This window comes from Necator americanus, chromosome IV (genome assembly GCF_031761385.1).
Source record: "Necator americanus strain Aroian chromosome IV, whole genome shotgun sequence".
NCBI classification, from domain to species: Eukaryota; Metazoa; Nematoda; class Chromadorea; order Rhabditida; family Ancylostomatidae; genus Necator; species Necator americanus.
The window spans coordinates 18,009,229-18,023,860 of NC_087374.1; the positions used below are offsets into that span (position 1 = coordinate 18,009,229).

General features: G+C 40.6%; 1 protein-coding gene across 2 annotated transcripts; it reads right to left on the reverse strand.

Moving 5' to 3' along the window:
* Positions 1–663: 663 nt before the first annotated feature.
* Positions 664–7,339, reverse strand: RB195_001744 (uncharacterized protein; the record flags this gene model as incomplete). 2 transcript variants are annotated; one of them, XM_064198670.1, is made up of 9 exons in its annotated part: positions 664–939; positions 1,501–1,632; positions 1,729–1,915; positions 2,009–2,146; positions 4,815–4,918; positions 6,170–6,454; positions 7,016–7,060; positions 7,126–7,205; positions 7,297–7,339. In XM_064198670.1, the coding sequence occupies 9 exons, from the start codon at positions 7,337–7,339 to the stop codon at positions 664–666; spliced, it is 1,290 nt and encodes a 429-aa protein (XP_064054550.1). The 2 variants fall into 2 exon arrangements, with proteins under 2 accessions (XP_064054550.1, XP_064054551.1); XM_064198669.1 differs by lacking the exons at positions 7,016–7,060; positions 7,126–7,205; positions 7,297–7,339 and adding an exon at positions 6,719–6,754.
* Positions 7,340–14,632: the final 7,293 nt, after the last annotated feature.

Genomic DNA, 14,632 nt, shown 5'->3' on the forward strand with positions numbered 1-14,632 from the left:
GTTCAATGTGAATAATAATACATGGGTTTAAAAATGAGAAAATACGAAAAAGTATGAAGAATAATACTGCATGCAACATTGAAAACCAAAAAATGAGATGACAAAAAAAGCAATGTTTATACTTCGATGCATTTTACTTACGCCAATCTAGTACGATTGTGTCCAGCTATTTGGTTTTACTGTGGGGTAAAACACCACTACGACATGGCCTACTGATAAATGGGTGAGAAATTGTGGCGTAATCACGTAGCGTGGAAGTATAAACCTTACTTGTGTACAAAAAGGCACAACAATAAACCGCATTTTGTCTTGACAAGGAGGGTATTTGATGTAGAATACAAGCGAAAATCATCAAGTACGAGCAGTCGAAAATGAGCGACATCAAGCGAAGCCGAACGAAACGACACGATATTATCTACCCGAGCAAGTGCGCAGTTTTTGCCACCACTATAAATGGGTGGCTGCTAAATGCACACAAGCAGAGACATATATATATATATATATATATATATATATATATATATATATATATATATATATATATATATATATATATATATATATATATATATATATGTATGTATATATATAATACAGAAAAGTTGAGTCAAAAATTGAATAAAATATGTTTTCACTGACTAACTTTCTACTAGCGAAGTCGATCTACAGTACCCTACGACGGGGAATGTAGACGCGTGAGCTCTCGTCGTCGGACTCCTCCTGAGCTCGGCCCCAACGACGTAGACGACGTGGTGTGAAGAACGACGAGGTGGATGTGATAAGTGTCGACGTCATTTTTGGTTCTAATTGTTCAACTTTACGTTGATATGGTGACGGTTTGTCTTGAACCATGTTTACACGATAGTTTGCGCCGCCGTTATTGTCCCAGTATTCGCGGCCTTCAACGGCGAATCGCACACAAAACTGGCACTGGCCGTCCTGAAGGGCAAATCTTTTTTAAAAATTCAGAAAAAAAATATGAGAAGAAAGATGTACTCCTCCCATCACTTTACCACAAAAGGTTGAACTACGGCGAATCGTCACGATTGCACCTAACTTAGTCTGCGAGAACTGACCCCCATTTAGCACTTCACTTTTCCACACACACACACAAAAAAAAAAAAACTTGTAGTAAAGCAGTCTACTCCATAGTGATCTAACGACCTTCCGTACATTTGATGAAAGGCTGAACTGAAGCATTCTTTGAACATTTCCGGGCGTGACTCTTCAAAATCCCCCGAATCTCATCATAATCAGAAATGATTAGTCTCCAGTTATCGCAGTTCTTGGAAATTGAACCCAACGTAGCTATAATAGTTAGTTGGACGCCCTATGATCGTCAATCACAGAGACCACGTGACTGAAATTGACTTTTCTAAGCAGAAAGCTACTGTAACGCTCTACTATTCAACCGTATCGCCTTCAGAACATTTCTGATAGTGAATTCCGACCAAATTTGCAGCACTACTGGCAGTTGACAACATCCATATCATCGCTAACCTTCATATCAGTTGGGAGTATCAGCGAGAACACGAACGCGTCTATATTGTTCGCTCCAAAGACGTTATGTCCATATGAGGCGGCTACTTCATCGTAACTCGCCCAATCGTTGGTCGTATAACGGATCGCTACCTAAACCAATAATATAAGAATTTTTCGTTGTGCACTGGCGAAGAGTGCATTTGGGAATTAGTGGAACTACTGCTATTTCCCTCCGACGATGCCCACCTCTTTTGCGAAGGAGATGTTGGCAACGTTGATCTGACCATTTATAGTACGACCTTGAGCGCGAAGTGTCGCTAAGCATACAAAGTAATCATGAGCACGTTGATTGTACTCAGATTCAGTGCGATACACAAAATTGGTCAGAATCAGACGATGTTCTGGTTGTGGTGACGATGGTGGTGTGGGAAAACTGAAAACAGCACAATCTCGTACCATCAATACATACTTCAGAAAATACAAGGTAAAAACAAATACGTAACCAAAGACAATTAGGAACACTTACGGATTGGCTTCTTTGTCCGTGAAATACTGGCGCTTCTCCAGATCCAATCCGAGCGAATCGGCAAAACGTACACGTTTAGCACATACCTTCGATCGTGAACGACGTAGCGCTGATGGAAGAGTGCGGCTTCGAGTATCTCTGGAAAAATAATCCTCATCAAAAATGACGCAGATCAAAATATCGCAAAATCTTTCTCTGTTTTCATTTTTACGTTTTACAAGTGTATGATTGCGAGTGTATGATCTGCTGCTTAACTGCTTAACTTATCGTAACCCAATACATGAATATTCATAAAGATTATTCTAAGCCGTCGTTTTAAAATTCCAACAACTTAGCATCCAGAACTGACGGAGGAAAATTCGGCAAACGAGAAATTGAATTATCTGTTGGATTTGATATTTGAATATTGATTCGAAAAGATAACATAGAATTACTCGTTAGTTTCTACCGTGGATAAAGTATCTATTCATCAATTTATGCATGTTTAAACTTTTCAAAACAAATTTCAGTCAACGCTCATATACTTTGTCTACCTCAAAAATCAACAGGAAATTTTATCCTTTTTGTGCCAACATTCAGACTTTTGCCCCCGAGGACCATAATGTTTCTTATTCGAATGAAACTCCTCTGTAATCTTTGAGACCGCAGTTCTTAAGACAGCGAACTGTATTTCCCAACAAGGTCGGCTAGTCAATCTCCTCAATAGCTAAGAAGAAGGAAATCTTTGCAATTATGGGGCCGCCACAAGAACTGGCGCTTATTCCGTCATTATCGCATTAGGCACACAATGAGCTTCCAACCATCACGTAATCGACAACGTCCAACTTTATGAACACTTAAACCAGCCCATAAAAGGTTTTTTTTTGTCCATTTCATTGGGATTTATGAGTTACTGTCCATCATATGACGTTTGTTATCTTGGAAGGGTCTGCGACAGGATATTAAACAAACTCTGAAGTCTTGAATTGCTATGACTTCGTGGAAAAAATGGTGCTGTGTTGATTGGTTCCTGGTAGGAATATTTACTTTTCTTGAACTCAGTTCCGGTTTAGCTCTTGGCTGTGAAAACAAACACTATATCTTTTTTTCACATCTAGCACATTACCAAACCATATTCACATAACTCGTTCGTCAATAATCTGTTTGCTGATTTACAGAAAAAAAGAAGAATTTCCTATTGATATTTGCGCATATGCATGCGCATACGTTGCTTCTTACACCCGACAGAACTTCTGTTTTGCAACGAAGGGACGGAAATTGAAGGAAAAGAGATTTCTTCTGCAAAAACTCCATGGACGAATATTTATTACCCAAAAGTGACGCCGGGAACGAATAAATATGATAGTTCAGAATTTTATTATCTAATCTCGGTTTCTTCTCCTTTTTCATATGTGCCGCTGAGGAGCCACCGAGTATCGCGCTCTTACGAAAAATACCCGACAACCAGGTAACCTGCAGCATGAAATAACGCTAGAACCATCGCCGCTCCCACGCTTTTCAACATAAACACAACGGTGTCCGCGTTGTTGTGAGAAGAGGAGATAAATGGTCCACCGACGCAAGCGAACCGAGCGTGCGATGCGATGAGACGATGAGTAGTCACTTGTAGTAAACAAACAATTAATAACCATCTATTCTCATTACTCGCACAGAACTGGCTGTTTTCCATGTGTTCACAGCGCTGCGCACGCAGCAGTTATCATAACAAAATTTCGGCCAAGTTTTACGCAATCTGGGCTTGGTTACAAAATCCATCCTATGGTTAGAGGTCAATGAGCACGTGCATACGGTGAACTCGTTCATTTCGGATCAAATGTGTTCGGACAGCTCATCTATGGACTCATAACAATAAAAAACTCCAAAAAAAGGGCTACAGCCGTCAGAAAAAGAGTCTCATTTCATGGTAGTCACCCCCAATTGAATTTAATAATGACATTCGAACATCCTAGAGGGTCCGTATACAGCACTGGCACAGTATAACGTACAACAAGTTCAACAAATAGAAGAAGTACCTTTGCGGGACTGGTCGTAGCTTGCAGATTTGCTCAACTCTCGTAAGACTCGCTCACCTGACTTAGTCCGTAGGAATTGATATAATCGAAAGAGGGTTCGCTATTTACTCAGCAAGGATTACTGAGCACTAGTACAATTTTTACGGTCTTAAATCACTTAAATGTTGTTTAACCCATGTATTGTTCAGCGAAATCGTTTACGAAAGAATTCTCGATAAATCCACTGAGCAGAAGTCATAAAGGTTGAGTTGTTGTCATATCATCAACAGTTCACTCATAAGAGAGAAAATTCATGTGTAAATGGCTACGAGGACGTGTTTTCAGCATGGATAATGTTTTCCAAGCAGTTACTTATCTTTGGGAATACGAATTTGAACTTTTCCTAATCTATAGATAAAATATGTAAGTAATGGGAGTGCTAAGCATTGAAAAAACAAAACAAGTACTAAAGAACCTTTCGAAAGGTTTCTTTGGTCAATATTGTAGTCCAAGCACTTACTACCACACTAGTTGCTCCTAAGCTACACTTTTTCGGAAGAAGTACTCTTAGTTAATCTGAACGGTTTTCTCAGAAAATTTCCAGAACTATTCTAACATTTCAACATCACGAATCTATGTCTCATTTCCGTGACTAACTATTTGAGGTTCTTTTACCCTAAATAAAACTTTTTTGCCAGTTTCTTCGCCTTACCTTTCGATATCAGTTTTTAGTCAGTTCCTCTTTTTTTATTTTCATTTTCCATTTTTCCATCCTGAAAGACCCCAAAGTAAAGTCGTGGAATTTCACTCCTCACCTGTGCGCTAACGGCGAGGCGCTCTCGTCCGACGAGAATCCAGAATCCGGCGACGGCGGCTCGCTGTCGGTCGGGTTACTGTAGCACGGCGATGGTGGGTCATACTGAAATTCGTACCATGCATCGTTGGAATTAGCTAGAAACCTCACATTTACATTTTACATCCCACTGCACATTGCTGTTGAAACAAATGATGCGTTCTCATAGTTTTTACACTCGTTTTGTGCGATCACCAATTAATTTTCATTTCCACAAAGATGGGAATGATAAGCGCTAGGTGCGAGCCTGATAGAAAACAGTATTAAGAGACCAAACGTCAGTGTTTGGATTTTCGGAGAAAACAGTCAATGTGATTAGATCAGTGCGTATCGCAATCGCCACTGCGAACGTGCCATAAGAGGCTTGGGGGATGGGGACCTCATGAGGTTGACTGCGATGTATTGGACGCTCCAGCGAGGCACCACGTCGTCAATAAAACTAGCGACTCGATGGTTTTTCTACAAATCACGAGTTCTGAAATCGAATCACTTAGTTTAAGGTTAAAATCACACATTTTAAACACTCAAAAAACGTCATAAACGCTAGTTCGATTGGATTGTCCGCTAGAGCGACTACACGTCGAAATGAAATTAACGGAATTCCTCTGCCTTCATCTGAAGTTATATCAAACCAGCGCTCGAAAGTAAACAAACACCCATACGTCTTGATGGGAGCTTGATGTTAGGAACAGATTCATGTTCGGACTTCAAGTATCTACGCAATTCAAGCTCTAAAAGCTGCATAAAGCACTTCTTGCACCTTTACAAGGTAGATTTTTGCATACCGTTGGAGGTTTGCGTTGAATCCACGACTTCTACTAAGAAGCATGCGGGTCCAATTCCTAAACGGGGGATTTGTATTAGTATTGTTGCATTTCAATTCATAGCACTGCAGCTTACAATCGATGCACCTTTTCTTCGAACTACAACTTGACCATATCGCAAAAAGAGAATCATATACTATCAGCAACATACATGGCCAATGTTTCTCAGACTTCAAAACGACAAAAACACCAAGCGTGACCTAGAAGCTGGTTATGGAAAGACACCCAAATTTTTGTCGGATGTTTTAACCAGATATTTCTGAAATAAACACATTTCTGGTCAATGATTCAGATTGTGAACTTCAGAATGTATGCACCATAAGATATTAGACCCATATAGCGAAGCAAAGATTTTTTAAATTAAAAACAGCTCATCATCAAATCTGCCCTTAAAACTTGCCCAACCCCCATGATTTTCATAGGTTTTTAAGCATAGAAAAAAAATCTAGTGCTCAAAGCAAAATTTAAGACCCCTAATCTCACTGGGACTTACTTCACAAACATTTTCTGCCTCCGCATTCTCCGTGATCAGCTTCAACTCAAGCTTCTTCCGACCCATTTCCTTTGCTGGCGCTATGGTTACGCATGTGAGGGCAACTGCTAGATCGGATGAGGTTGTTTCCATCGATGATGATATTAGATGTGATCGCTGCGCAGTATTGTGGACGACGAATCGGCTGGTTAGTGGTGGCGTTACGGTTTGCTGGATTGGCACTCTATAGGTTATCACGGTACCAGCTAAGAAGAGGTGAGCGCACGATGGCACTACACCTACAATCTGAAACAAATTAACTTGGCAACAATTTTTCTAAGCGAAATGTACGCATTACGCTTCGACACACTGCTACAAAGAACGGTTAACATATTTTCGGAATGAGTATGTAGTCAACAGAATCAGAAAATTTGTGAAGAACAAAGTCTCACAAATAATGTGAGAAAAAGGCATGAGACCAGAGTGAACAGTAGTTCACTACATATGAGAAGATCGAAAAAACTTAGCAAAAAAGCCTGAAGCATATCATACAGGCCCCGAACATCTGACCAGTAGACAAGCACGGAAGAGCACATAGCGATTCATGCGATTGAAATCCGACTGGAACTGAATGGATTCCCAATTCTGATTTCATCTGTAGAATCAATATTTGGATCCGTCACTTAACCCGTCGGCAGAGTTACGGTGTGAATTAAATTCGAGGTTTTTTTTTTAATTTAAATACCCTATGAACACTTAACAAAACACTTATGAACGGTATGCGCATCCAAAAAAACCGAGATGCCTGAATCACCTGGGCTGATGACAACAATAAGTGAGTGATGTGCAAAATTTTCCGATAAGTACAGGACTCGTTCCTTCGGGGGCCACCCACCAAGTGAAGGTCAACGCCTACAATGGTCAATGCAATGTCTACATACAGTAATGCGAATCTTATCTATATTAGCAGAACCCACCAGTAAATTATTTGATAAATTTCGACCGGAAGATAGAGACGGTAGACCTGTTTGGAATGGAACTTTGAGCTGCCATAAACCTTTGCGCAAAGTTCACATAAAAATGTAATGAAAAACGTGTCAGCATAATTGATTGCGGGTATGAAACGCGTTTTTAGGGATTGTCGAAACCAAGCCAGATTCCAACACGTTCACCACCGATCTCTTCATCCATCTTCGCAGAAATATAGGGTGGTCTCAAGATTTTGACGTAGAAACGGTGGAGAATCGTGTTCTTTTTATGTTTGAGTTTATGTAGCGTTTAACATGTCCCGGTAACCATCCATCATTATCCATAAAGTACGAGAGAATGCACTAAGCCGCTTGAGACACAAGTTTGTCAGTAAGTAGCAACAACTCGTGCATTAAATTATTTGAAAGAACCAACTGGCGTTCCCGCAGTGTTAACTGCACGGATTCGGAGCTGTGGTAGCACTGGCAACATGCAGGTGATAAAGCGACCTCTTTCTACAAATAGAACTGTGTGTATGCATGTGCATGTGGTGTTGCGATCCGTTGACGACGACCACTACTACTACTCGACGGTGTAAACACGCCGGAATGCGAGCAACGCGTTGTGTCTTCCTTGACATATGCACCGTAGAAACACATGTGAAAATATACCCCATTTCAGAGCGATGAATCGTTGTGTACGAGAACATCGATGTACACAGTATGTCATACCTGGCCTTGCAAAGCACCGCCACGTGCACGAGACATGGAGCTTTCGGAGGCGGGCGTTATGTAAATGGCGCAATGAGTAGCAATTGTAGGCAAGCATGCGATGATCGGAGCCGGTACTCCGACCCCTTCACTTCTGGACGGTTGGCGAAGGGGTCCTCATTGCTGGAGCTGCACCCCACCAACCAGACCTCTTCACCTAAGGAGGATCCGGCTCCTTCCTTTCGCACCTATGATTGTATACATGTGAATGATCGGCACTTCCATGTGTATGTTTGGAGATTCACACAGTGTATCAAAATAAAGAGAAGAAACTAGTGGCAAATGCTCCTAACTAATTTGGACATGCAGATAAGAAATCAGAAAAGCAAATCGAAGCACAATATTTTGTTCAAATGTTGCCCAAAATCGCTAGACACAGTGAACATAAAAAGTAGTTGCGAGTACAACCGCATAATAAAATACATAAATCAGTCATGCCCATTCACTTTTACATCGTCGCTTGTCTTTGACGCCGGCTTAGCACAACTGTTTTGTTATCTGAGCTGTCATTCAAGCCTCAGCGATGAAAAAAACGGCAGCACAAGCGCAAAAGTATCACTCTAAGTTGTGCTCAGAAGGACAGATTTGCTCCCTTTCATCAATATAACCTACTGGTAACACATAGACCCTTCCAGGTACAGACAGATAAGGGGCGCGATTTTTACGGATTAGTGCTCTAACAAGGATAGCCATTTCTGCAACTGATTTAATCTTTGGCAATGAGTATAGCTCACTACTGTTCATACAATTCAACAGTAAGAACATATGCTTATCACTTTACTGAGGATCACTCTTACACACAAAGATAATGACTATTGGTTTACTGTCCCAAGATAAAGAATGAGGTACACCAAACTTCTTCGGATTTTGAAAATCATCATTATTTTGTGGAAAAGTGATATTAAGTAGTGTGACGTATTTGTAGCAAAATTGTAGTAAAAGAGTGAGGCAATACCTGATGTTCCACATGCAGAGTTTCCCCGGTGTTTTCAATTTTCTGTGCGAAAAAAAGAGAAGCAGTTGTACTAGAGAAGGTTCAAGAGACCTCAAAGACTTCAGTAACTATAACATTTTCTCACATGAGACCACACTGAAACCTATATGACTACTGAAGAACACAGTTGTGATTCTACACAACTTGATTGACAGTCGGCAAACGGCAAACGTGACGGTTGCGGTGACAACACCGGACCAGAACTATAGCCAACACCTCATTCTTCTAAAAAAAATCGATGGACATGTCAGCCACACAGCAAAAAACTATGTCAGTATTCAAAAGTGCAAGTGCATAACCATCGATGAAAAGGGAAGCAAAACTCCAAAAACTAAGCATTCAATCATCGACGTTACGTTGAAAATCGCCATAGCAAGCTGCGTCCTTGTTTTTGGCGAAGCAACAAGTACTCATTCTCATGTTCAAAATTTCTCCGTTCAGGGAGATTCCCAAAAGTTATGTGTATTCAATGCAGAAACGGATACGAAGACAGGCGAGCCGAGTCAAGGACATTAGACATCAAACAACTTGGAAAGAAAGGAAGGAGAAGACGAGTCAAGCTTAACCAAAGAAACACGATGTTTGAAGCGCAGCACCCCACGGATTCATGTGAATGGATGCCAGCGCACTCTTAAGAAATCAGTCTAATATAATCTTATCGAAGTGAACGCGGCCTTCTTGTACTTCCTCGCGAATTTCAGCAAAAAAAAAACATGCTCCGCCCCGTGCGACGCCAGAAAGCGGTCATGGACGCGGCCGCAGACGTTTATTCAAGTGTGTCCCAGTGTGTAGATTCTGCATTGTTAACTTATCAGAGGAAGCTCACAATTGGTCAAAAAATCGGTATGATTAGTGATCAGCAATGAGGTCGCTGCTACGCGGTTTCCTACTCCTCTGAACAAAAAAGACATGAGTATGCGATTTCCAGGCATAAAAGACAGTTAACTCAAATAAAAACAGATAGGACTCCCTAGTGCCCTTCGCGAAGGTTGTCTCAAATGAGCCGCCGAACATCTATCTTCGTGAAAGTGTCATAAAGTGACGATATTGCAAGTTAGAAGATGTGGACAAAACGAACAGCAATGACCGTGGCGGTATGCACATTCTAGTGGGCCAAAATCTCTAGTCTCAGACTACAAGAGCTATAGGGAAAAACAGTAACTAGTAACACTGTTTGATGAAGAACGGCCACACACAAGCCATGCCTTGCTTACAGAGCGCGCAGCTCGAACACTTCAAACAATGTCATAACCGTCACGGGATCACTGGCATGTTGTTTGATGTTTGAGAGCGGCTGAATCATCGACAAATATTAGGATTAGCTATGATCCTAAAGGCGCCACGAATCCCTCATATATCCTGGAAGTGTTCTATTTCGTTGCGCCAGCTCACTCCAGCACAAGAGCGCCCTATAATCATTACGCCCTATGGTGCCATCTACAGAAGGCGAAGGAGGCTACCGTAGTCTACGAGTGATTAGGACGCAAACGAAAGGCGAAAGTGAAACTACCGTATTCTCACAACCGCTCTTCGCGCACCACTTGCACAACCATTATAGGGGGATGTGTTTTCGAACTTGATAATTTATACCACAACTCGTCCAACGGGAAAGGGTTAACTCGAATTGACGGCGTTTATTCTGCAATTCTGACTTATCGTAAAAAAAAACATGCAATATCATCACATTCTTCCTACTTTACTGGATGCACGAGAATTCAAGGTGAATCCCGTTCATACGAACTACGGCAGAGAACGCAGTGCACCAAAACAGCACCTATGAGAAAGTTCACGCTGTTCAAAGAACATAGAAGGCTGATAAATGAGAACTTTTGCCCAAAGGTCTACAACATTTAAAAGCAAATACACTACAATATGTAACAATGACAGAAACCCCTGCATTTGTCTTTTTATACTGGTGAAGCCGTTTCTGGAATTTAAAAAAATGGTTCGCATAGTCCTCTTGGAATCTTTAAAGGTGGAAAAGTCATAAAGTCTTGCATGTTAACTTCCAAACCTCCGCAAGTAGAGGCCTTTCATTTGTTCTGAGAACTAATGAAAATAGCAAAGCATTCAGCCATATTCTGAACTCTCAGCTATTAAAGAAAAATCTTGAAAGATTCGAAATTTTCATTATTTACTCTCAAGATTCAAACGTATCTGAAAAGAAGAGAATAACCCCTGAAAAATCTTCAAGCGAAACTAGCAAAGCATTTTGACCACAAGGAAACCCAAGGATCCCCCAGGGAAATGGTAATGTAACCTTGATCAGTTCAGCTCTATTCCTTATTCTGGAGCTTTGGTGAAATCGTCGCTCACCGACCTTGGTCTTTGCGACCCCACAGCAGTTGCTCATTTCCAGTTTCCTTCATCTTCAAATAACTTGAAAGGTAATCAAGTTGACAGGATTGACTTTTGCAAAATGTTCTGTTTTAGAAGTTCTTTATCACATTTCGCCTTCTTGCTCTGCACATTTTCTCTTCAACGAACTTGCTGTGCACCTTTGTGGATCTCATATCACCGAATTCGACCCCATTCAAACGTTCCCAAAGATTTCGGTGTCGAAATAAAATTGATTACTATTCGGCCGTTGAAATATCACAGCAGAGCGATCGGATTAAATAAACGATCCATAATTAGTTAATGCCTCTATGTATGTGGAAAACAAAACAACTAGGGAGAGGATAGGATGGAAGTAGAGCCGAACATCAAATAACAAACCAAATAACAAATACACTTATTTCAGACGAGTTTTCAGGAGAAATAACAAGAATAAAATCGGTAAACATGAACAGCCTGTTGATGTTGCAACAAAATCCTTCGAAAGTGTCAAGTTTTCTAGGAAGTACATGCGATAGTAGGAGGAATTCACGCCACAAGAAAGAACAACGAGAAGTTTAACTGATGGTGTCAGCTATTCACGTGCGTTTACGATAAAATAACACACGTCCCTTACACACAACACAACACGTTGTGGCCTTTAGTAAACGAGTGTCTATCTGATACGCTCACCTGCACAGCGAATTCGTCGCAAATAAACTACCGTAGCGTCCCAAGAAAGAATAACTATCGGTCATAGACTGCCGACCGACTACACTGTTCTACAACGGAGTGTAAGTGAATAGCCGACTTGAGCTGTTACAGATAAAACAATCAAAACACTCGGGGGAACAGATCAATAAACGAGCGACATGGGGTTCCCGGTGTGGAGAGCAACTCTTCAGAAGCAATCGAAGAAACATGAGAATGAATGCAAAGGAAATGAGTTGTAGTTACTTTCCGACCGCTTCTTGATAATGTCGAGAATGTTTTGTGAAATGAGAGCCCACATAGCCAGCCGTCGGTTGGTGATAGCAGCCCTCCTCCCACCTACCTCTCTCTCCAACCTCCAACAACGAACACTCGCTCATTCATCAATCATGGCCCTATGTTCCTAACAGCTGCTAGGAGACGATCATTTACCAGAACGAAGTCAAGCTATCACCGAATTCTCCTAAACAACGATCGTTCTTCAAGGAAATGCTACAACGCCACTTAAAAAGAGAACAGGAATTCCACAAAAGCTTCCTGTTACTGTTTAAGAAATAGTGGAAATTTTATGCTTTAGAAAATTTTACAGTTTATTCCTAAAGGCAATGCATACAAGTTCAACAAAGACTGTCTGGAAGGAAGTAGTGAGCTAAGGAAACAGCAATGAGGACTCTACACGCACACCAACAATCCTTATGACAATTACTCATCGAGACAAAAATTTCACCGTGGAAATCATTTTTCGCAATCCACAAGGGCTGGAGTCCAAAATTTAGATTCAGGACTCAAAGTTGGATACAGTCTAAGAACACAGTTACTTTTTTTTTAAAAATAATACGTTATCAGACTATTCGCATCGCGAATCAAAACGTGAGATATTTCTCATAACGAAAAATTCCTCCGCACAATTATGACCCGGAAATATCAAAAACTAAATGGTCAGCAATGAGTAGAAAGGATCAGAACGGTTCGTTACTCAACATTTTTGTGAGGCTAAAATTTTGGTGTGGAAAGAACAGGAAGGTTCCAAAAAAATGGGCCTATCAGAACTACTCTCCTAGAACCTAGTCACTGCATTGCTGCAGAGACCGGAACGCCATGCCTATCCGCAAACGAGTTTCAAACGTTATAAAACACCATCCGAACTTTAAGAAATCCAAAAACAGAAAATCCCGGCAAAAAAAAAAACAGAAAAATCAATTCATTTTTGGCAGACGTTTTGTACCATCCAAACTCTTACGTCCCGCGTCTGTATATGATTGAGAGAGCAGTTACGTACTGATCAAAAGGAACCATTGAATTAAGAACTCACCCAAAAACCACGAAAGTTCAAGGTGAATCACTTGATTAGTTGAGGAACGCAATAGATTCTATTGACGTGAATTTCTTAGATGTAATCAATCAAATGAATGCAAGACTTCTGTATAAATCCAGCTCGTTTGGAGTGACCTCCTTCACTTACACTGTAAAAGCATTTTGTCTGTCATCATTTCCTTACTGGTTGCTCTATGCGATTGTTTCTCCTGATGATTAATTGTTTTGTTTTGAATTGAGAATACTGTTCTTTTTGGAATACTGAGAATCATATAAATAATGGTTACCGTTGGTTCCAAGAGAACAGGTTATACACATTGTAACTTCTTAAATCCATACGCGGAAATTCCACGAAGACTTTGCAACCTGAATTCACAGGGAAATTCAAAAGAACTATGAACTATGAGCACGCAAAACTGCAGGACGCGCTGAAAGCTCGGAGCTTTGTCGTATTGAAATATCTGAACTCAATAATTTTCATTGCTCACTACACCAATTTCTGACGAAAACCGCCTCTCGAGCAAACACAACTATTTTTCAAGTCATCGTAGGTGTCGAATATCAAGACACGGCCAAAGATGTACAGACATTACGATATTGCATACAATGCCCATGTTTAGTCCCTGATGACGAAAATAGCAGGCGAAATAGAGTAAAAGTAGCGAGACAAAATCCAGTAATGCCTACAACGAAATCTTGGAATACCCTTTTTCTTGTAAAGTAGTGTAGAATTTTCCAAGATGCATGGATGTCCTTCACAAATCCTACTTCATTTTAACCTTGATACATTTAGCTAAAAAAATATTTCGTTTTAACGTTAGTCCCATTTATCATGAAAAAACAAATCCCAGCTTCGTGAGAATAAGGGAACAGGAATGTTCTTTACATAGAACTAAGTTTGCTTAAAGAACTGGTCATGAAAAACAATCTCGATAAGTTATCACTTCTCAAAAATAAGGAACAGAAAGAAAAAGACCTTTGCACAGCGTTGTTCATTATAGTTTGTAATTTTCAGAGCAAACTGTGAATTAAGAAGCTGGGGACAACTCTGCATAAAATCCCCATGTTCCTGTGCGGACGTATGCACGTGCGTTGCACGCAACGTGACGTGATATCTCCGGCAATGTCTTGGACAGACAGAGATGCTTAGGGAAGGCTTGATCATTGGTCGCAATATATTGTGCAAACAACGACGAAGACCTGACTTTGCCTGCAGAAAGTAATGAAGAAAAGCAAAAAGAAGTACCACATCAGCACCTTCTATTCTTTTCACGCTGGAAAACGTTTCTAAGCGTTGAAACCCAACATACTCGCATCTTAAGGGAAAAGCCGTCTAGAGTATTTCTTAGGAGTAAATGTAACCTAGGCGAACGGACATATTCAATTCCAGAAAAGTGCTTTGAGATAACG